At 32.6% G+C, this 24,516-nt stretch overlaps 1 protein-coding gene across 1 annotated transcript; it reads right to left on the bottom strand.

Annotated features, from left to right (window-relative positions):
* Window positions 1-6,808: 6,808 nt before the first annotated feature.
* On the bottom strand, window positions 6,809-8,138 carry LOC133201309 (serine protease inhibitor Cvsi-2-like). The gene is made up of 3 exons (XM_061337105.1): window positions 8,064-8,138; window positions 7,033-7,158; window positions 6,809-6,921 (listed from the first exon to the last, which is right to left on the bottom strand). Exons 1-3 carry the CDS (start codon window positions 8,101-8,103, stop codon window positions 6,830-6,832), a joined length of 258 nt encoding a protein of 85 aa, XP_061193089.1. The 5' UTR covers window positions 8,104-8,138; the 3' UTR covers window positions 6,809-6,829.
* Between the last annotated feature and the right edge of the window lie 16,378 nt (window positions 8,139-24,516).

Raw genomic sequence — 24,516 nt, 5'->3', positions numbered from 1 at the left:
ATATATATAAGGAATTATTTTTCAAATCTGAAAAGAAATACTCTCAAAACTTTGTTTTGAATTTATACTGCCTACTCAAGAATGTGCATTTTTGGTAAGAATATATAACAAAATTAAATACCATGGCGCAACCTTAATGTTGATTCCTTCCAGGCTCCAATTCCCTCCTCTATTGTTTCTAGGTGTCCGTAATTTTGCTATATTCTTATTTTTAAAGTTTTTACGATTTATTAGATAAATCACAGTTCGTTTCTTTCACCGTGGTTTTAATTAACATTTTAAATTTAATCGAATCAAGTTTTGCACTGAAGTGTGTTTACTAATAATAGAAATTATAATTTACTTATAATTTCTGTAAAAGCATGCCTTTTTATAAACAATTCCTCTGGACTATGTGTTTATATTGTCATCTTCTTCATGTAAAAAAGTCTTATATATTTGTTATATAATACAGGATTTTGGCATCCCTGATATGAACACAGGCACGCGCCCTATATTACACACCCTGTATCAGGCACCCTTAATTTCACCCTTTATCACACCATTTATTACACCTTTCCGGAACATCTCTGTATTTTTTCATTCGGAGTACCTCGGATCTTTTTCTATTTGTTTATGAAGTTTATTAAAATTGTAATTTTATTTCATCAGACTTTTCATGTTATTCAAAACGATTATTTGATTAATTTATAATTATTTAATTTCTTGTCGCTGAAAGCATTACCTTTGGGGAAAAATAATGAGAAAGGCAAATTCAACCAAAACAGAACACATTCAATTATTAAAAATTCAGTAATTAATTTACAAGTTTATATATGATTTTTAGACACCATTTTCAAATATATAATAAAAACAACAATACATGACAAAACCTGTATCACACCCCATGTCAACCCTCGACCAATATCAGTCTATGGCCTTCGGCTCTCGGGCTGATATTGGAGCCTCGGGGTGATATCGGATGTGATACAGATTTTGCCATGTATTATTCTCTATTTAATCCCTCAAATGTAAATCAAATTCTTCTCAAAAAACAAACATTTAACGTAAAGTATTGAGTGATTCATATGTATTCCACGGTCTTATAAATCACATTCATGAATATACTTTTTGGATGAAATATATGGAGATAACGAACAGTATTCAAGCTCAAAAGTCCATTATACAATACAAAATAGGAGCAGAGCAAACACGGACCTCCAAACATCAGAGGTGGGATCAGGTGCCATGGAGGAGTGAGCATCCCCTGCCGACCGGTTACACCCGCCGTGTGCTCCTTGTCATGATCGGGAAATAACGGAAAAATCCGTCGACAAGTCAGTGTGTAAATAATGGCCTAACAATTAGTATGAAAAACGTCAGTCAGCATTTGACTCAATGATAAATTGTATTTGCTGACAAGGTCATTGTATCGACCATAGAACTTACGAAATGATGACTTTAGACGAGACAGCTGATATTCTTGTTTCATCAACTTATTTGTCAATAATTTACCTCGTTTTAGAAAATGTACATACATAGAGCATGCTCTTGCGTATCGAATCAACTGAGAGATATATACCCCGTATGCAGGTGATGAAGGTATATCAAAAAATGGATATCAAAAAATGCCATGAGCACTAGCGTGATAATGGCAATGTGAACTGCCAAAAAGAGTCGAGGATTTTATTTGTTTATTTGTTTTATATTTTGATGATTCCTTCTTAAATGTAGTTTCGTGCCATGTTGTAAATATTAAAATTTCATTACTTGATTTAAGAAAATGTTTATAGATTATCAATTAATTTCTATATCATCCTAGTCAATTTGAATTTAAACAGCATTTTTTCTTCCTTTTTTTTCATTTTTTTTTTTGCCTCAATTTGTTAACACGTGGGGCATTCATGCAAAGGGTCAAGGTTCTACTTTATTGCGCAGATAAAAGCATACATTAAATCCATGTCGTGTTGTTCCTACACAAAACAGTCATGCATTGGTGGAATAATCTCTTAATTTAAATATTACTGACTTGATAGTCTGAGGACATGAAATATTGGAAATTCTGCTTTCAGAGGTGAAGGTACATCTTACTTTCTTCAATTTTTTTTAGACTATCATGAATAGTTCAGATTATGTTAAAAATAGTGTTAGAACTATCACATGATGCGATGGTTAACAATAGTTTTTTTCTCGGGCCTTCTTTAAAAAAATGATTGCTTACCCTCTCCCGACTCAGGAAAAAAATGGGCAGTTACGTAGGGGAATTTGTTTTTAAAATTCAAAAATACTTACGAATATGAAGTTGAAATAGTTATTAATTGGGTGAGAAAGCGAAATGAATCACAAGATACTTGTTTCATGGAGTTTAAAAAGTTTAATTTGGGCCATTTTGGTCATTCAGTCGGGAGAGGGCAAACTAACATTGTAAAGTTTACTGATTGAAATGTCCGTTGTCTGTCGTCGTTTCGTTGTAAACTTTTCACATTTTCATCTTCCTCTCAAGAACCTATCGGCCAATTTTAACCAAACTTGCCACAAAGTCTCCCTGGGTAAAGAACATTCAAGTTAGTACAAATGAATGGCCACGCCTTCTTCCGAGGGGAGATAATTAAATCTAAAAATCTTCTTCTCAGGAACCATTGTGATTGAAAATATGAACGTATGTGGAATCATTGTGAGATAGTGTAGATTCAAGTTTGTTCAAATCATGACCCCCGGGGTTAGGTTGGGGCCGCAATGGGCGATCAAAGATTTACATTGGAATACATAGAAAAAATCTTTAAAAATCTTCTTCTCAAGAACAGCAAAGCCATCATTAGTCATATTTATATGGAAGTATTCTCAGGTAGTGTAGATAAAGTTTGTTCAAACTGTGACCCCCAGTGGTAGAGTGGGGCCACAATGGGTAATCGCTCACCTGTGCACTTTGGCTAGAAAAAGACAGAAGTCAGTTCAGTTTAAAAAGTTAACATAAAAGTGGTTAGGGGGTGATTTGAACAAACTTGAATCTACACTTCCTAAGGATGCTTTTGAGTTAATATGACACATAATGGTTTTGTTCTTCTTAAGAAGAAAATTTTTATTGATATGTTCTTTATGCTCCTTTATATAACTAAGATTAACCGTTTAAACGAGTACTCATTGACGACTTCTAAAAATTTCATTCAAATATATAATACTTTTTGATAGAGGCTGGGACACAGAATTGAAGCTAATATCTTCTAAATTTTATTAAAAAATATCATGACTTATATGTTGCTAGAGCAAATTCACAACGAAACATATTAAAAGCTTGTTAAGAAAATTCTTTTATCAGGAAATTATTAAAATTACGATTTTCGGGAAAAGTTTGATTGACACATGTCCTTGCACTTTCACAAAGTAAACTTTATCCATAATACTTAAGAAAAGTAGATCTTTTGTTGTGCTTTTATGAAAAATATGAAAACTACGAGGGTTGATAGTAAAGTTCCTTAGTGAGCGTATTTTCCAATAAAATTGCCAAGATTTGGTGATTTCTGATGATCTTTAAAAAATATACAACTATTTCATTTAGCTTAAACATGCTTCACGGAGCATGTCACTTTTTTTGCACATTTAAATCACATACACATTTTTGCGAAATCAAAAATTGCACTGTTGTAACGCATAAAGATCTATGATATTTCAACTGTCGCTACAATATTCATGAAACGTAATTTGGCGAAATTTTGAATTTAAATTGGAGGGGATTTGACTGTTTTATAGCTCCTTAAGGGGTTGGAGCCACTCTAGCTCAAGATCCATGATTTGAATATAACTGAGTCTACACTACATGATGATACTTCCATATCAAAATGACTATATGTGGCTTTATGTTTAAGGTTTTTGCCTTATCTTGCATTATCTTTACAAAAGCCAAATTGCGGTCTTGTCCTAGTCTCATGGGCCATGATCATGAGTTGAACAAACTTGAAACTACACTTAATAGGGAAGCTTTTTCCCCTTCTGTCCCACTGAATATTTTTGGAAAAAGAACTTTTAAAGGACACCGATGTATTTTCCGGATTTTTTTCTTTCTCCCCTCTTGATGAAGGCCATATCCTTCAATATGCACATATTTGAACCCTCTTCAACCATTATATTTTGTTGCTGAATGCTGATTGATTGTTGACTGTATTTTGTTTAACGTCCTATTCGAGAATTTTTCACTCATGTAGAGACGTCACCGTATGTCGCTGAAGAGTTTCAAATTTTGACCTATACTCGGCACTCAAGGCCATTGAGCAGTGAGGGTTCTTTATTGTGCCAACGCCTACCGTGACACGGGGTCCCTTTTTTTAAGGTCTCATCCAAAAGACCCATGACTTTCATTTGTAGTGTCGGGTGCTTTGCGAAGGAACAGTCACTACCTATGTTTACGTCTTAGGTTTGACGCGGATGGGCGAACGAGAATCGACCCCGGACCTCCCGATCACAAAGCGAGCGCCCTACCACTTAGCTACCATGATCGGTCATTATAGTTTGTGGCAAATTTGGATGAAATTTGTTCATTAGTACTGTTAAAGAGGAACAAAATTTGACAAAAGACACAAGACAGACATACAGGCTCCGGTAACTGTTATTCAGGGAAGCTCATTTGAGCCTTATGCTCAGATAATTTTTAAGAAAAAAATTAAACACTTAAAACTTTCTTTAAAAAAAAAGAACATGTATTAGTAAATTCTAAAAGTTGTCCTTTGTTTCAAATCTCAATATTTAAGAATTATTTAATTGTTAAAATACTTTGATGAAACAGAAGATTTGAAAAGGAAATTGAAACAAAAATGTTCTATTAAGTTGGAATCACACAAATATCTATTTTTTCGACCACATAACTTGATGTTTTAGAAACAAAGTTAAATTACATTTATAATTTTGCTATAAAAAAAAATCGGGGATGTACATGCTCAGAGGTACTTGCGATAACGTGTATCTTACTCTTATTTAAACACGACTATTTTACAAAAAAAGGTTATCAGATTGTCGATTTAGAATAAAATTTCATGTTCGTTAGAAGAAATGGCAATGCAAATTTTATTGTTATTTACATTGTATCATTTACAGTTTCTTAAACGTACATGGAAGACTTTCGACCACTCCTTTTCTTCAATTTTGATCATAAAGTTGCATTTAATGTTTAGTCTGCAATATCTATTGGTTGAGGGCCAGAAGACCATAAACTGAGAGTAGAATATTTCGAATTTTATTTCAGATACCTTGTTTTAAAAAATGGTAGGTTATAGAATTTTCAAATACAAACACATAGAAAAAAATTAATTTTCCAAATTATTTAGAAAATTATAAATTTTTTTGAATTTTGTCTTAAGTTTGTTCTCAATACATGATCTTGATGTATTGGTGTTAAAAATTAAACAATATCGAATTATGAAGCACAATACAGTGTAGAAAAAATATAAAAGATGAAGAAAGCGAACAGTGAACAATCTCAATAATCCAGAAGAAAACGAATCGTAAACAGGGGAAAATCCTGGATCCATGGAAACATCAGAGTTGGGATCAGGCGCCAAGGAGGAGTAAACATTTCCTGTCCACTAGTCACACACGCCGCGAGCCCCTTTTCAGATTGACGGAGTACTCAGTAGTTAGAATAAAAGCAATAACCTAACAATTAGTATGAATCATGTCACACAAACTAAGACCCAATGATAGGTTTTATTTGCGAACAGGGTCATTATAACGCCAACAGAATTTGCAAAAAAAAAAGCTTACTTTAAACGAGGTTGTTGAAATCCTTGTAACTTATTTGTCAGTAGCTTGCCTCGGTTTAAAAATTGATCGTACACAGTAAATGATCTTGCTTAGCGAGTGACACAGAAGCGAAACAGAAAACAACATATTCAGGTGATATTGCAATATTACTACATAAACAAGGAAGGTTAAAGTTGGAAAAGCTGAAGACATCTCGTTTAATTTGTCATACAGTTTAGTTATTATTTGGCCATTTTCGTCCATAGTGAGTAAAACATCCACATGTGAAATGAACATATGGAGATAATGAATAGTAATCAAGCTCAAAGTCCATTAAAACAATACAAATCGGGGGCAGAGCAAACACAGACCTCAAAAAACATCAGAGGTAGGATCAGGTACCATGGAGGAGTGAGCATCCTCTGCCCACCGGTCGCACCCTCCATGTGCTCATTGTCATGATGGGGAAAAACGAAAAATCCGTGTACAATTCAGTGTAAATAATGGCCTAACAATTAGTATGAAAACGTCAGTCACCATTTGACTTACTGAAAGGTTGTATTTGCTGATAAGGTCATTGTATCGACCATAAAACTTGCGAAATGATGACTTCAAACGAGACTGTTGAAACAGATATAGTTGACTCTGTGGAGATTTTTGAGTTAACTGGGATATATCGAGTCAATATATGAATGAAAGTAAATATTACAAATTGAAAAAAAGTCATCGATATTTCTGAATGTTGAGCTGAAAGCCATTGCAAGAGTTTTCTTCTCATGTAGATCTTTTCGAATAAATTTTGTTTCATAGGAATATAAAAACAAGTAAAAACTAGATAAGGAGCACATTTAGTGCCCGTATAAATTTCAACAGATTCTTAGAAGATCTGGTCGTCGAAGACTACATAGATATTGTCAACGAGGAACACTTTTAATATGAACTTCAGAGTACTGGTTTGTAGAATCAGAATGAGAGACCCCTGCTGAATCTTTTATTCGTAATGGGCTCAAGGTCAGAGGGTAAACGTATGTATGCAGCTGTTTATGCTTACTGCGGACATTTTTGTGACAAATGGAAGATTAAATATATCAAACTCATTAGGAAATATAAATTTATCCAGTTAAAAATGGGTACATCTACATCGACCATCAATGCAATGGTGACGTCCACCATGGTCACATCTTCCATGACAGTCATCAGCCATGGTACATCCTGCAATAACAGTGAAGAATATTAATCTTGATTTTTTAATATAGATAAGGAAAAAATTCATATAATTTTGCTCTATTGGTAAGAATCAAACATACGTAATTCGATACATACCTCCATCACCACTGCCTGCTGTGGTACATGTGCATTGATGGTTTACACAGTGGAGCTCAGATCCAGAAGCACAGCTTGTGGTGCTGGTGGAACAGCTTGCTGTGTCTCTGCACATTTCAGCAGAAACTGAAATGATATATGTATTTATCAAAGGTTCGTATAACGTGTTCCTGTTTATTTATACATTTGTATCTGTAATCTATTGGTGTAATACTGGTCACCTTGTCATGTGACATTTATATATTTATTGCACGGTTTTTAACTGACCGCTGTTAGCGCTGAAAGTTCTATAGCCATTTGAGGGCTCTTTTCAGTGCAGATAACTGAATCTCCATCCGCCCGCCCTTGCTTTACATGTTGAAAAACATTTTATATTAAAAACTTTGTTTTGTTTTGTAGAATGGAAGACAAAGAAGAAATATATATGTATATATGTATTGTATAATAAGTAAACTTCACATCCTAATATATGTGTTTGTGTTTATTTTATGAATTATTTATGTTCGTTTGAGTGGCACGAAAACATAAAATAAATTCAGATGAGGATTATATAATAAATTCAGATAAGAAATTAATTTTTCTAGATGGCCAAAATGGATTTATTTCTCTAGAATATAAAGCAAACATTTTGTTTGGAAAAAATAAAGCATTGTGAGAAAACTACAACGACACAAAACAATTTAGAAAATATTTCTATCATTAAGGTGTGTAAATTTTTCTTCTTTATATGTAAATGATACATAAAAATTCAGGTACATAAAGCTCTTTTATGTTAATGACAAAAGTGTACAAAAATTTCAATTGTGGCCTAGCTTTCTTTTTATATACAGCTTCTAAAAACTATTTCTCTTTGTTTACCATATAAAATACAATTTCATGGATATGAAAAGTTTGGATGAAGGTCAATCAAATATAAAGGCAAAGTCCAAATTGATCTTCTATATATAGAAGAGATTTTATCCTTTATGTTCAATTAATTTGAGATTTCTATCTTCATCAGTTAGTATTATTTATCAAAGAAACCACTTTACCTGCTACAATAACAACAGCCAGAACAATAAGAGTTTTCATGATGGAGAGTTTGGATAGACTTGGTGATTTGATGTCTAGTATCGTTATCATAAGAAACGCGCCTTTTATATTAGGACAGAAAATCAAAAAGGTCAGGCACAGGTTCTATAATCGGGCACAAAGATAAAAGACCAACACGCGTTGGGATTTCATGTATATCAGTCGTGATTAGACCGATTTTCTTCTAATTGAGTACAAATGACATGCCATGAATAGAGGAAAGCTGATTACCCGACGATTTTGTAACCTTAAAAAAACCCTTAAAATATGTTAACGTGATTAGATAATTCTTATATATGTCATCTCATCATACAAAGATAACAGATTTACAAATATAAATGAATATGTAGATGATGGTTTTGAAATTTTCAAAGAAACCTACAGCAGTGATACAAATGATAAATTCTTTATTGTGTTCCTACAACTTCCAAAAATATTATATTATATATTATATTATATAAAAATATCATATTATATTATAAACCCTCTTTAAATAAGAAAAATGGAAATTATTTTAAATATTAAGATTTTCAAATATGTCTCGTTTTTGCTTGAATAATGTTGTTTTCAGGGGTCTGTGTTTTTTTTTTTTTTTTTTTTTTGCCCTGTTCATGATTTGTATTCTTTGTTGGATTCATGAGATTGATCACTGTTCGCTGTCTTCACATTTTTCATTTTATTTTGCTCCTTGATTTCGTTTTGTAAGTTATCTACTTAACAGTACAGGGAATTCTGTCTTGAAAAAAAAAATCGCTATAAAAATATATCTTTCCATGATATTTTCTGTAATAATCCTTCGTCTTGAGGAAATTAAATACAATCCTGCACTGTAAGATATAAATATATTTTTTAAAAAATAATAATAAAATTAAAAAATAATTGTAGAGTATATTGTAAATCTCTCTGATGATTCAAAATATTGTAAACAGAAAATGCAGTTTATAAGACAAATATCGTCTAATTGTTATATTTGTCGTAAAAATGAAATTAGTAATACTAATTTCTTTTATGTATGTAACTATTTCGTGAGTGCTGCAGCACTGTACCCACAAATCGCTTAATCACCATTCTAAACAAGAGAGGTGCATTATAAATAAACATACATCAAGGGAAATTTTTAAGGAATTTGATTCTTGTTTTTTGCCTGAATGAAAATATACAGCTGTTCAACTTTTGAGGAGTCTAAAATCATTTTGGGCTTTGATCAATATACATTTATTGCATTAAATTAAATCTGTCTGGAAAATTCAAGACAGTCAAGAAAATCTTCAAAATGAATTAATCTTCATATTTCCCGACAAATTAATGCAATAAATTGTTTATTATACCAAAACAAGCCAAGCCTTTAAAACTATTACAAACTTTCAAATTCACTTTCATTTAAAAAAGTTACTGAAACACTTTACAGAAGACCCATGGGCACTTCACAGACAGTTGTCTTTGGTTACCTTTTTTTTTTTTTTTTGATTTTTTTAAGCATCCTTAACGGAAAGAAGATTTCGTCACTGCTTGGCAGATGAAACCTCTCTACTATTGTAAATTTTGTAAAGTCTGATGCTCTTGGAAGTTTTCGTTCAAAGAACGATGAGTATTGCGGGAAGATGTCTCTGAAGAAGCTGATTATTTTAAAAGCATGACAACAATAGGGAAGTATGAAGTTTTATGGCCCTGTCACGTGAACGTCTAGAACCAATCAGATAGCGTGTTGTATAGAATAATTGTAATGAGGTATAATGTAATTAGTTTACCGATTGGATTTACAGAATTGGATATATCTTTTATAGGGTTAGTTTTAGATTTGATAGACTTTCGGGAAACCTGCAATTCTTTCTGTTGGCTAACAAGCAGAACACCAAGCTTCTTTCGGAAAAAAATAAAACTCAAAGAAAAATGCAAGAATTTTAGGTGCCAGTTCGTTCAAGGCAATCATAAGTTTAAACAAGTAAGGTACACTTTCTCAAGAAGCATGATATTTTAAAACTATGATTGTTGAAAACATCATATAGAAAAGTTGTCCGGTAAAATCGTACGTGGACTAGTATTTTTTTTTATTAAAAATTAATGAGCGTACTAGGCTGAAATTTTGTTCAAGTGATTTGAAAGAACAAATTAAACACTCGCTCTCAACCATAATGCACAAAAGTTTGCCAAATAAAGTAGATACTTTTAAATTAAATCCAAAATTGGAAATCTGAAATATTATCGCTATATTAACTTTTCCGTGTAGTAATCGTGTACATCAGATATGACTGGAAACGAGGTATAGTTCATAAATTTAATGATATCGTGAGTGGAACTATTAGTGTCTTAATGGTGATAATGATGTCCTGTTAATAATAACCGAATACAAACCTTGAAGAACTAGAAAGCAACTTTTACTAGTACGTCCATTATCGTCTGTCTTAAATAGAAAATACTAGTAAGCCACTTGTATGTTCTTGGGAACTAAGCGGGATGTCACTTCCACAGATTCCAGCTGCAATCGTAAAGGCTAGATTTGCTTTTCTTCTTAATATTAATTTTATTTTTTACAAAGCTGTAAATAAAGATTTCATAACCAGCGAGTTAGTAACCGGTTTTTCTCAAACTTGAGTTCTGTATTTTGTTTTTAATTTTCAAGAGACACGAGTATGTTTAGAAACATACACCATACCTACATTTTATGCCATCATAGGCATGATATTGGAGAAAAAACTTGGGAAGAGCAGTCAGTTAGAAATGTCGTAGGTTGAAGAAGCCAATCAGAATCGTTTTAGGTGTTTCATAACATGTTACGAATACGAAAAAAAAGACAACTGCGTTGAGTGATGAAACTTAAATTTGCTAGCAGAGGAGTAGAACATTAGTAACATTCTTAACCATAAAAAATCTCAGTCTTGCATTCCAACATATTTCAAGTTGAAATCTACACCATGTATTTCCTAAGGATATTCCCAAACTGTTGATTCCAAAATTTCTTCAAATATAAACAAACTTTGCAGTGCCTAAATATTGAACATCTAAAACAAAATTCTCTCCCGATCTTTCAATTGGCGAAAAAACTTAATTTCTAAATTTATGCTAAATTGAGCTAAATGTAAATATGATGAGGAAGACCTGAACACTTTGTCAGAATGGATTAAGTGTTTTAGAAGTATATGAAAGCATCGTATTAAAAAGTTAAAAGGTAATATGCGAACCATCTATTCTTCCGTTTCACTATACCGGAGAAGATAAAGGAATTAGAAGGACTACATGAGCAATATGTTTTCGTCTTCGTTTGTAAGGCTCATTATAATAACTATTTTAGATACTAAATACTTATTTATTACATTATACAATCAGTATAGAAAGTAAGTACATAAGCAATGTTAAATGATGCATTAGAAGTGGGTACATCGGCAATGTCCGTCAATGCAGTGATGCTGGCGTCCGAAAGTGCACCTGTCATGACAGTCTGACGCCGTTGTGCATGTTGCTAAAATAAAGTTTGAATGGTTTTGTATTATATGAACCATATTTTTATGTGAAGTATGTGTTCGATTATTATTTCTTAAATTACTCTCCTTTCCAGAGTAAGTCCAATTCAATATAAATTAAATTTTACTTTTAAAAAATAATAGAGAAACAGATCATTATCACAATTTCCACAGTTATTTTAGTAATTCTAGACAATATTGATATTATAATGAAGTCATTCTATATTTAGACAGTACAATATTAATGTCTACCTCCACCTGTGGCAGCCGTTGTACAGGTACACGTGTGGAAGATACAGTGTATTTCGGATCCAGTTCCACACGTAGTGGCAGTGCAATCCTCATGACGCCTGCAGTCTTCGGAATAGACTAAAAATGTAATTGTCAAACAGTCATTCTGATTCCTACAAGTATTTTTCTGTAATAACTTTTTCCTGTGAAGTTGATGCAACTGAGCTAAAGGTTAATATCTCAAGACAGGGTTCTAAAAGACATACATCATTTAACCTATGTAGTTTTCTTCCAATAATCTGTTGGAATTCAGATGGGATACTAATTGTGCTGCTTCATTAGCAGACCTATTTTTGTATTCCCATGAACAAGAATTTATTCAAAAGCTTCTGAAAAGACATTTAGATATATCGACGTTTTATCAATTAACAATATTCAGTTTCATTCCTACGTTGATTCAATATATCCCACTGAACTTGAAATAAAAGACACCACAGAGTCTGACACAGCTGCTTCAAATTTGGACGTTTTACTAGAGGAAGGCGTTGTTGTCAAACTGACAATTAAACTTCATGATAAACTTGTTGACTTCAATTTTTCTATCGTATTTATTTATGTAATAATACCTTATCTTCAAATGGCGTTTATGTCTCCCAGTTGATTCGATATGCAATAGCATTTACTACTACGAACAATTTCTAAAACGAGACAGGCTACTGACAAATAAGTTGATGATACATGGATATAATTAATCTCGTTTAAAGTCAACATTTCGAAAATTCTATGGTCGATACAATGACCTTGTTAGCAAATACAATCTAACGTTAAGTCGAATGGTGACTGACGTCCTTCATACAAATTGTTAGGCCATTATTTCTAACTGAATTGTCGACGGATTTTCCCGTTAACACGGTCATGACAAGGAGCACACGTGGGTGTGACCGGTCGACAGGGGATTCTTACTCTTCCATGGCACCTGATCCCATGTCTGTTTTCAGATGTAAAGTAAAAGAAATAAAAAAAAAATATTGTATTCTTCACCTTTACATTACCAGCACTTTATTTTTTTTTTACTTTACAGCAAACTTTAAAGCGATATTATTTTTATTTTTTATTATATATACAGCAAGATATTCTCAATAGTGGTACATCTGAATACTGAACATTTTCTGATATTTACCTTTATTATATTTTAGTGTTGTCAACGAGTACCCGGTTAACAGATTAACCCATCGAACGATGCGAGTATCGGTTAGGAAAACTGCCACTCGGTTACTCGGATATATAAAATTTTACATTTTAACATGTTTAAATCAGCAGAAAAAAAATGTAATTTTGTTTTTAAATTTCCTTACTTTATTTATCGTTATTTAACGATAAACTAGACATAGCGTTTTACAAAATAATTTAATAGGACCAATTTGTTTTGATAAGTATTTCACTGTTTATGTAATTGGTGGCTTTCATTGCCAAGGGATATGCAAGTTTTGAAGGCTTGAGTTAGTTATAATTACTTCACACATAGTCCGCAGTGTAAGATTAAAGAGGACGCCGCCATATACATTAAAATAATTTTTTAAAATGACTGAATTTAAATCCGTAAGGTGAAAAATATTTGACATGGAATTAACATACACGGGAAGGACAAGGAATATGCTAAACCACCTAAGATTGAAAGTCAACTCTGAAACAAGCGATATATTATGACGGACATCCTGAAAAACAGAAAAACTATTACGGGATGTTCGAGAAAATATTATTGAGAAGATATTTAATACTGTGAGTTTGTTATTAAGAATAAAGTTCATAAGCACTGTATTTGTGTTTTACATATGCCGGTACATACAAATTGTGATTTATATAGAAACGGTAACGACGTTATATATATATATATATATATATATATATATATATATATATATATATATATATATATATATATATATATATATATATATATATATATATTAGGAATGACTCTAATTCTTGGCCAAATTATTCGAGTATAACCTGGTTTGGGTCCGTTTACGCTTTATAATCCGCGAAGCGGATTATAAAACAGCGTAAACTGACCCAAACCAGGTTATACTCGAATAATTTGGCCAAGAATTAGAGTCATTCCTTATAATTTAATTCTAAAATCATTAAACAACTGTGGGTGTAAAATTTCGTTGCTTTTTATTAGTTCAAATTTGCCGCTCAATAATACAACCCTAGTAACGGAAGTGATGGGAAGCGAGGGGAGGTAAAAACTGATACATAGTCCTAGCAGCCATGTTGTTTTGTTTACATGTGGTAAGATCCAAGTTACTGTTTGAAGTTAAAGGTACATTTATTTAATCTGGAATTTTCCATGAATCCCGAGGACTGGAAATGAGAGGATTGCATGGATACAGACGATTCAGCTGGTTGTCAGGGGGGGTGTCCCCATACCAAACCAGGTTATACAGAAATAATTTGTGTTCCTTTTTGGATATTAACCAATCAGAGGCTAGAATACAAACAAAATTAAATTTTATATATATATATATATATATATATATATATATATATATATATATATATATATATATATATATATATATATAAATTTTCATTTACCATTGAGTATATATACCGCGAAAACGGATGTTTTGAGGTCTAAAGAAAAACCATCCGAGTAACTGCTTACTCGATCGCAAAAGTAAGCGAGTAAGCGGTTAATAAAAATCGTTCGATTTGACCACACTATTATATTCAAAATGATTTGAAGAGCATTTAACGAAATGTCTTCACAGTTTAGTATGCTCTAAAAGTTTATATGCAAAGACCATGTAAGGAATATCTTCACATTTTGAATTTACTCAAAAAGAGGATCTAATAACATTTCTCCGTTTTTACTCGATCTTAACTCGGCAGCCTAACTAACAGACTTACCTGCCGCGACAAGGATAGCCAAAATAAAAAAGGTTCTCATCATTGAATGGTTAAACGGACTGGTGATTAAACTTCTGGTGCATTTATATATAAGATAGAGACATATAAACACTGGTCTTTTTATGGAACACAAAGATAATGCAGAACACGTCGTGGAATTTCATGAACACAACACATAGAAGGGTGTCACGATGTCTTTTATTTTTAATCACGCCATCACTATAAAATAGGAGGAATTACATATTAAAATTTTCTCTATATTACTAGTATAGATTTTGAAACAACTGAGATCACTTCTTTGTCCTCAGTCTCTCTCTTTGTCCTTCTGTCGGGTTTCCTTTCTCATTCGTATTTATCGTATTTTTTATATTGGTTTACGTATTGTTTGTCACAAAAAAAAAAAAAAAAAAAAAAAAAAAAAAACTTTCTAAGAAATATGGGGGTAACTGGTTTTTAGACGTTTTTCTCTTCAGCATATTTTGTGCAGGGTGATATTGTATGCATGGTAAGTGTGAACGAGTAACATAAAGCTTATCTAACGAATATTGTTTGCGCTACTTCACAGCTGTTTCTTTTCTATTAATAATTGCACATACATGTACCTCACGAAAATATAATGTTATTCTCATGCATTTGATTTGTTTTCAAAGCATTCTTTTTTAGTATTGTGTTTTATTATTTCAAGAGACAACATGACGGTGGTAGTGTTCGCTGATTGAATGCCACAGGTATACTGCTTTTCTGAATTAAAGCTGAATCAGTGTTTCTTCAATTTTCAATAATGCTGCCCATAGTAACAACATTTCAGTATAGCAACCTACAATGTATGCATTGAATTGTATTCCTCTACGAATAACTTTGTATCTTACAGCTGTGAAGCCGAAAATCAACCTATACCTTCACTGTTGACCATAAGTTGGGTATGCTGATTTTGATGACTAATATTGTTTGCTGTCTGACAATGCATATTTTTGGTTTGCTGATTTATTTCTCTTGATGATTTTACAAGTGATTCTAAATTCTCATTTTCCTTATGCTGACGCTGATTTCTTTAAACAGACCTCTATATCAAAATATTTTTGTTGTATTCTGTTATGTCTCCTAGGGATGCGCTATTTTATCGGTATACCGGTATATCGCGATTTTTATTTGCGTGATACGTTTCGTGATACGGAGAGTAAAATATCGGTATTTGGTACATAACTATAAATTCCGGAAATTATTCATTCAAACTATTGAATGATAATTACAGGAAGCGTAAAAAAAAATGTTGAAAACAGTTAAACAACGGCATCCAAACATGCTTTATTTTAAATAAATAAAAAAGTAAAAAGTAAAGTTATGTTTTTATAGCATACTTTTAGAAATATTATGGAAATGCATTTGAAATTGTAGTGAAAATTGTGTGTAAATATATCAGGATTTATCGTGATATATTTGGGGGAAAATCGTAATATATCACGATACGAAATTTTTGCCGATACCCATCCCTAATGTCTCCTAACTGATTCAATAAGCAAGAGAACGTTCTGTGAACAACTGACATATACATTGATGTAACAGGGGGTTTAAGAGTATCCTTTTGGAGTCTGCATTTCGAAAATTCTATAGTCGATAAATTGACTTTGTTTGCAAATACAACCTATCCTTTGGACGAATGTTTCATATCAGATTTTGGGACTACGGACTTCTCCGTATACTTTATCAATACACAGGGTTCAAGACGGGCAGACTAAGGGGTTTACTCTTACACATATTATCAAATTTACATGTTACATACTTAACACTGTTTTGAATTTGTGTTCTATTTACATTCACTAAATATTTTCTCTATTTTTTCTTATGGAAACCCATTGCCGTTACTAGTAAAACTGTTTTTATAGCCATCTGTTTGAAAGATATCTTAAGAAGTGAGCTCTTCCATCAGTGTAAGATACGGACCAATATAACAATACTTTTCATCCACTCTATTGGAATGATATACATGTATACGGATGTAAATATAAACAAAAAACTTATCTTTTTGTTTTTCAATGCCGGGAATAACGGTTGCAATCTTTACAGCAAAAATAACATAATTTACAACAAACAACGAAAGCATTTTATTTTTTAAATCGTAAGGAAGTATTAGACGACATGTCATTATCTCCGCCTGTATGGAATTAAATGGGGGACATTGTTCATAACGTGATCTAACAGACGCTTCATTGTTATCTCTATATTTTTTTTTAGATAAGGATGGGATATTGTACATACTCAGGAAATACAGTGTTCCTGTGGTTTGAACAGTGAACTACACAGTCTGAATAAGGGACAAGAAGTGGTAGTAATGCCTTTGTCAAACATCAATTGGTGGATATTATTTTTTTTAATTTATACGCTATTCCAATTTTCTGGAGTAGCAAAATCATTGTTGAAAAAATAAACTCTTGTATGAATATTATGCATGTTAAAGCAAAACAATATTAACCATAGCAAGTTCTAAGAGATTTCATGCCCAAGCGATGCTGGGAAATTAAGGAAGACGGAAATTGTTTTATTTTCCCAATTGAAAATGCAACAAACAATGTATGGCATATTCTACCACAGTTATTGACGAGATCTAAGAAATGCCGCGGACATTATTCTCCAATAAATCACAAACGTCATCAAAAATTATCAGATCAGAAGCACATGTCAAACCTGTACAGTTGAAATAAATATTTCAATGTAGAATCTAATACTTATTTAGACCATATCGATGTGTCGTCTTACGCAGTCTAAATAGTGTGTATTGCCTAAAACAGCTGATAAATATCCTTTTTATAGCCAAGTCGGGCTGTTCCACGGACCTCCACACAACATTTACACTCCATGATTTTACAATTAAAGCAATGAAATAGACAGCTGATTTTAAATTGTTATTTTACATTCATAAAAAATTAATCAATATATGATACAAACAAATTTATAAATAATTAAAGGATATTTTTAACCCAACGAAAGCTGAAACCGTCTGCATTTTATGCAATTAATACAGAAGTAAAGAAACAAATTGACTCTGGTGTTAAATGGAACAGCAAAATCGCGACATGGTGACCTAATTCGTTTCTCTATAGAGAAAACGATCAGTCGTATTTTAGAGCTGTTAGTAGAATAGAAATAAAGTCCTTGTTGTCGTGAATGATGCAGGATAACCTCCTCGGTCTCGAAATGTTGTCTGAAATATAAAAGCCTCGGCTAACGCCTCGGACTTCTGTTCGTTAACTTTATATTTCATAAGAGATATCTCTCTCTGTATTCTTTTTTATTCGGTATATACATTATGCAAACTTTTTTTCATGAATTTCATAAAGTAAAATTAAGGCATTCCAAAAGAAAATGAAAAATCATATTTTAATACATAAGAACGAAACTTCATTTAAAATTTTGTTGAAAACTTTTATATCTAACAAGTTCTGATAAAGATGAATTCTAGTTTGCCATTTTGCAGTTTTTAAATAACTCCTTGATCTCCGCTATAAATTGGTGGTCTAGAAAAGCGTAGATGAATGGATTTACGACATTGTTTATGATGTACATTCTGTAAACAAATAAAATGCCAGCTCTTGTAGAATCTGAAAATTCCTCCCAAAATTTGGGATTCATCGCTTCTAGCATCATGATGATGACCTTTGGGATGTAACAGATGAGGAAAATGATGGTAATAAGCATGAACATAAGGGTAAACTTATAGACGACTCTCTTGTTGGCTTGTTCTTTTCTTCGTTTTGCACTTGACTTATACAGAGCTGGATTTCCTTGAGGTGGCACACCAGTTGTAGTAATCAATGTACCTGTAGATTGGGGAGTGGAAGAAGCAGCTGAGGTTACTGAATTGCCCACTTCGATAGAATAAACTTCAATTTCTGAGTCACTATGTAGGTTCTCGCCACTGAAGAATCCAGCCTGTAAGTTACAGTCCATTATATTGGGAGGGTTTTCAGCGGTCGCATTCCTATTTTTCTTGCGAATGGTTTTCTTGTGTTTGAAATGTTTAAGGATAGTATATCCTATTCTAGAGTAGAGACAAATAAGTGCAACAATAACAGAGACTGTGCTAAGAACTATAACACTTCCAAAAATCAAAGATTCTGTTTTATTGACGGTTTTCAACCGACTACATTGTTGACCAAAGATTCCTTCTTCCTTATTTGGGAAGGGCACTGATCCATGAAAATAAGCCATTGGTGCGGCTAATATAAACGCTACAAGTACCCCTAAACAAAGGGCTAGTCTTTTCCATTTAAGTGTCATTTGTTTTCTAAAAGGTTTGCATACCTTTAAATATCTGTGCACAGCTATGATGAGAAGAAAAAGAACCGAAGTAAAAGAAGAGAACGATCCAAAAAACCGTAAGAATTTACATAAATCTGTGTTACTGAATGTTACCTGCGTCATGTTCATAGCTATTGCGATGACAGCACAAGAAAGGGATGTAATTAGATCCATAAAGGCAAGAACGGGAATAAAATACCTCTCCTCATTGTTGCCTTTCATCTTAAAACCGTAAATAAGAATAACTGTAACATTTCCCAGCAGACCAATTGTAATGTATAAGGACAAAATCACATTATTTAGGACTAGTCCTCTCGCCAGTTCATTATTCCATTTCTCCAATTTTTCCAATAAAGAGGTTGTGTTATTCATAACTATGGACTGGTTTCTGAAGTTATAAGAAGTTTCTGGTTCCCTGATGACTCGTACATTTCGTTTAACTTGCTTTGTGGTTTCCTTGTAGATGATGAAGCATGCAGGATGTTTATTTTTATTTTTAGTGTGACTAAATGTACTTAAAACAAAAATTATAATTTTTTTATACAACTATTGCACCTTCAAAAATTAGTAATGATATCAATAACGAAAGTTAATTGTATGTATTTTACAAAAAGTCACTTTTTCACATAATAGAAGAATAATCCTTACGAATACAATAGTATAATGCTTTTTTCTCTGATAAACAGCTCTGCTCCCGATTTGTATTGTTTTAATGGACTTTGAGCTTGAATACTTTCGTGATCTCCATATTTCATAGTATTATTCATCATCAACAATGTTTGTTGTATTTTTTGTCGAATCGTAACTGTTTTTTATAATCTGTGACATAGAGTTCTATTTACTGTACTGTGGGTTACACAGTAACTATTGGATTCTATTCCGTGTCTTACAGTTCTATGTAATTTTACTATGGATATTGCAATTCTGTTTGTTTGAACTCTGGGTCATACTGTAACTATTTCTTTGTAATGTTATAATACAGATATGCTTCTTTTACAGGATTTATATTTGGGATCTTTGGCGAAGTGTGTGATCAAGTGCAGCAAATTCATGATCGCCACCCAAATGTAAATATATAATTGAAATGATAACATTAATTCATGATTGCCCCCAAGTGTCTGACCAAAATTTGCACTAAATGCATTTATTAAAGGAGGGAAATATATGTAGAATACATTTTTAATAATATTGCATGTCATATAAGGATATTGTTTTTTATTCATTCAAACACACTTCAGCAATTACTAAACTGCAATATTATTTCGAAAGATTTTCGAAATATGAGTTTAGTATCATACTTCCCTGAAAGAGATTCTGATGTAGTCGAAGTTCAGCATTCTACTATCTTCATTGCCTAAAGATTATGTACAGACTGTGGACAAAAGAATTCGCACGATGATGGCGGCCATTTTGTTTTTAGAAAACACTTGCCGGTAATCAAACGTGTTTATGTAATTTCTGAATTGAACAAATAAATTGTCTTGTGCAAAACATTGCAGACAAATATTTCATATTTAACGTAAAATTAATAAAAATGAAGAAAACAAGGTATTATTTTAATATTTTCATTTTTGTGATGTACCCACGGACCTGTTGAACTCGGCGCACTCGTTTTGTAAGCGATGCATACAGATGTTTTACATATTCTATTGTAAATGAAATCCAAATTTCAAAACTTTGTCAGTCAGTTCATCAACTGAATTTATCATGTAAATGTGACTTTGAAGCTTTCTTTTGATTGCCAAACATATAATTTCTATGGGATTCAAATCAGGTGACTGTGCGGGCCACTCCAATGTTGGGATATTGTTGTTATCTTTGTAATTTGTGGAAATATGAGATCGATGGACGGGTGCATTGTCATCCATATATAGACAATTATTATCAGGAAAGTGCCTTGCTACCACAGCCCACAAGTTATTTTCCAAAATAGCTATGTATTTTTCAGAATTTATGTTGCCATTCACTCTACAAAGCGTACCAACGCCATGATATGTAATGCATCCCCAGATCATGACTCTAATTTTTTACTAGTTCCTGGGGAAATGCAGTCCGGCAGCCAGGATTCGTCACTTTTTCTCCACACACACACACACACACACACATATATATATATATATATATATATATATATATATATATATATATATATATATATATATATATATATATATATATATATATATATATATATATATATATATATATATATATATATACGTGTAAACTCTATAGTCATTTCCAATGACACTTTGACTTTCGTCAGAGAAAATTATTTTTTCCAGTCATTTTCAACGGTCCAGTTTCTTTTACATGAAATATATGGAGATAACGAACAGTATTCAAGCTCAAAAGTCCATTAAACAACAATAGGAGCAGAGCAAACACGGACATCCAAACATCAGAGGTGGGATCAGGTGCCATGGAGGAGTGAGCATCCCCTGCTGACCAGTCACACCCGCCGTGTGCTCCTTGTCATGATCGGGAAATAACGGGAAAATCCTTCGACAATTCAGTGTGTAAATAATGGCCTAACAATTAGTATGAAAAACGAATTGTGCATATACTAAGAGAGACAACCTGAGTTGTACAACAAGCGATATAAACACATTTTAAAAATGACGCCATCGTGCGAACACTTTTGTCCACAGTCTGTGGACAAATTTCACTCTCTATTTTGTTACTTGTGCCTTTGTATTGTCTATTGATATTATCAGTGCATTTAGTACTTGTACATGTATAAATCATTCAATCGATACCCATATGATTTTGACGTTTATATTCTATCTATTTTAGGTTCTTTTTTAAGCTTTCGTTAAAGATAACGAACTGTGATTGATCCCATAATACCTACCAACAAATATGGGAATAGAACAGAAAAACACGGACCTTTCGAAATCCAGAGGTGGGATTACATGTAGATGCCTAGCAGGAGTAAGCATTAAGTTGAGATTAAAAAGATGCTTGAGTTTCTAATTGACAATATCTATATGGTTTTTAGAGACCAGTTCTTCCAACTATCTGTTGGAATTCCCATGGGTACCAATTGCACCCCGTTTTAGCAGACCTATTTTGCATTCATATGAAGCAGTATTCAAAATCTTACGAGTATATATGACAAAGAGAAATCTCTTGCTGTGGCCTTCAACTCGACATTTAGATATATCGACGACGTATTATCAATTAACAATAGTTATTTTCATTCATATGTCGACACGATATATCCCAGTGAGCTTAAAATAAAGAAACCACAGAGTCTGACACATCTGTTTCATATTTGGACATTTTACTAGAAAAGACGTTAATGGTAATCTAATGACAAAGCTTTATGATAAACGTGACGAGTTCATCTTAAAATCGTCAACTTCCCTTAATTACTTATGCAGCAATATATCCTTATCACCTGCATATGGGGTGTATATATCTCTCAGTTGATTCGATACGCAAGATCATGTTCTACCTTACACTGAATTGTCGACGGTTTTCCCCCCGTTATTTCTCGATTACGACAAGGAGCACACGGCGGGTATGACTGGTCGGCAGGGGATGCTCACTCCTCTATGGCACCTGATCCTACCTCTGATGCTTTTGGAGGTCCATGTTTGCTCTGCTTCCGATTTGTATTGTTTTAATGTACTTTTAACTTGAATACTATTCGTTATCTCCATATTTCATTCAGAACACTTGGCCATTTTGCTTGTTTACCAAGAAGCATTGTGCTTTCTTAATGTGAATTTATTCTATTTAGTTCTTGAAATTTTAAATATAAATTTCTTGAATGATGCGGTAATCAACACTTTCTAAAGTTGGCCTATTAAAACCATGAATGACCACAAGGTGGCAAAAACTATTGATATTCTAAGATTTAAATCCATTATTTTTAATACTAATACATGTACAATTAAAAAGCATGTTCTTTCTAGATTATTAAAATATCTCTATAATATTTCAGTCTTAAAAGTGGGAACATAAGGAATCGACATTCCGTCGATGCAATGGAAGTCGGAACATCGGCAATATCATATAGGAAAAAAAAACATTAACGTGCAATGTACTTCCCTTAAAGAGATTTTGATGTATTTGAAGTTCAGATTACTACTTTAGTGACATGTAGATTATATAGTACAATTGTCTATTGATATTAGTACATACATATTTGTTTCTATCAATATTATGTCCATTTTTCTACTTTTATCTCAATACACAAAAGTCGGCTCGAGTAATGGATTTACTTCAATATTGGAACACTCTTGGCCCATATTAAGTTATACTAGTCGTACTTGGAATATAGCAAAATTATTGCCTCTTCTTAAGCAAATCAGAACGCTCAGATCTTATAACATCGAAATTCAGCATTCGAAATTGGTCACTGTCACTTTTGCGAAAACTGTCCAAAGAAAATGCCTTGTTAAACTAATCTTTTTTCATTTCCTGCCTTCCTTTTTCTCATTTTTGTCATATCTATTTGTACTGTAGTCATATGTTTGTTAAATTAGGTTATCTATTCTACATGTATAGCAAGAATTATAGAAGTCATGTAGGTGTCAAAGGCTATTGGTATGCTTAGATGTTAACACTGAAGAAAGATAGAATCTAAAATCCTGTACTATCTACATATCATTTAATTATAAATAAGATGTTCAGTTTTAAAAGTGGGTACATCGGCAATGTCCGTCAATGCAGTGATGCTGGCGTCCAAAGCTGCACCTGTCATGGCACTCTGACACTGAGGTGCATGTTGCTAAAAATAGAGTTTTTATTCTTGTATTTTCTTTAAAACTTAGGGAAAATGCTCGACAAAAAATTGATCTTTTCATTTATAGCGAGTCTTCAGTATTTTCGTTTATTTTATTTCTATCAAATGATGTATGAAAAGTGTGCCAAAAATAAAACTTCTTTTTTTTCATGTTATTTGAGAAAAGCTACAAAGAGAGGCAACAATACGTACAACCACTACTGGCAGCTATTGTACACGTGCACGTGTGGAAGATACAATGCATTTCAGCCCCCGTGCTGCAAATTGTGTTCTTACATTCCTCGTGACGTCGGCATGTCTCGGAATATACTGAAAGAATTTATCGCATCAACTTTGTATTTGAAATACCTTTTTACTTTTCTAAATCAATCAATCAGTTTATTCACTCAAACCATACAACATGGTACATGAGGGACATAAAGTATAAATCATATGTATTAAATCGTCAGAGGTACATACAACATATATATACATAAATAAATATTTTACAACTGCATGTAAAAGAATAGACATATAGTATTTACAGTATGTATGTATTCAATGCAAAGAAAACACCAGGAGGACAATAAAGGGGAACAGACAGTCTCAAAGATTTTTGAAATAAATGTACAAAGTTTTCTTAACGATTTAACATTTGAATTTGCCATGAGTTCATAGAACTTTACAACATTTGATGTTGCTGATATATTTTATATAATTCTTTCCCTTTCAGAGAGAGAGAGAGAGAGAGATTAACATTCTTTTCGATAGCATATT

Source organism: Saccostrea echinata, unplaced genomic scaffold (genome assembly GCF_033153115.1).
Source record: "Saccostrea echinata isolate AGI-Se365-2 ecotype Australia unplaced genomic scaffold, CSIRO_AGI_Sech_v1 ptg000043l, whole genome shotgun sequence".
NCBI lineage: Eukaryota > Metazoa > Mollusca > Bivalvia > Ostreida > Ostreidae > Saccostrea > Saccostrea echinata.
The sequence above is the reverse complement of the archived record's forward strand: the minus strand, read 5'-3'. Positions and strand labels throughout refer to the sequence as shown.

Bases quoted from the DNA above. Each gene is read 5' to 3' on its own strand.
- LOC133201309 (XM_061337105.1), bottom strand. From the start codon at position 8,103: ATGAAAACTCTTATTGTTCTGGCTGTTGTTATTGTAGCAG. The intron at 7,159-8,063 runs GTAAAGTGGTTT...ATATCATTTCAG, and splicing joins GGCTGTTGTTATTGTAGCAG to TTTCTGCTGAAATGTGCAGA. The intron at 6,922-7,032 runs GTATGTATCGAA...CTGTTATTGCAG, and splicing joins AGCAGGCAGTGGTGATGGAG to GATGTACCATGGCTGATGAC.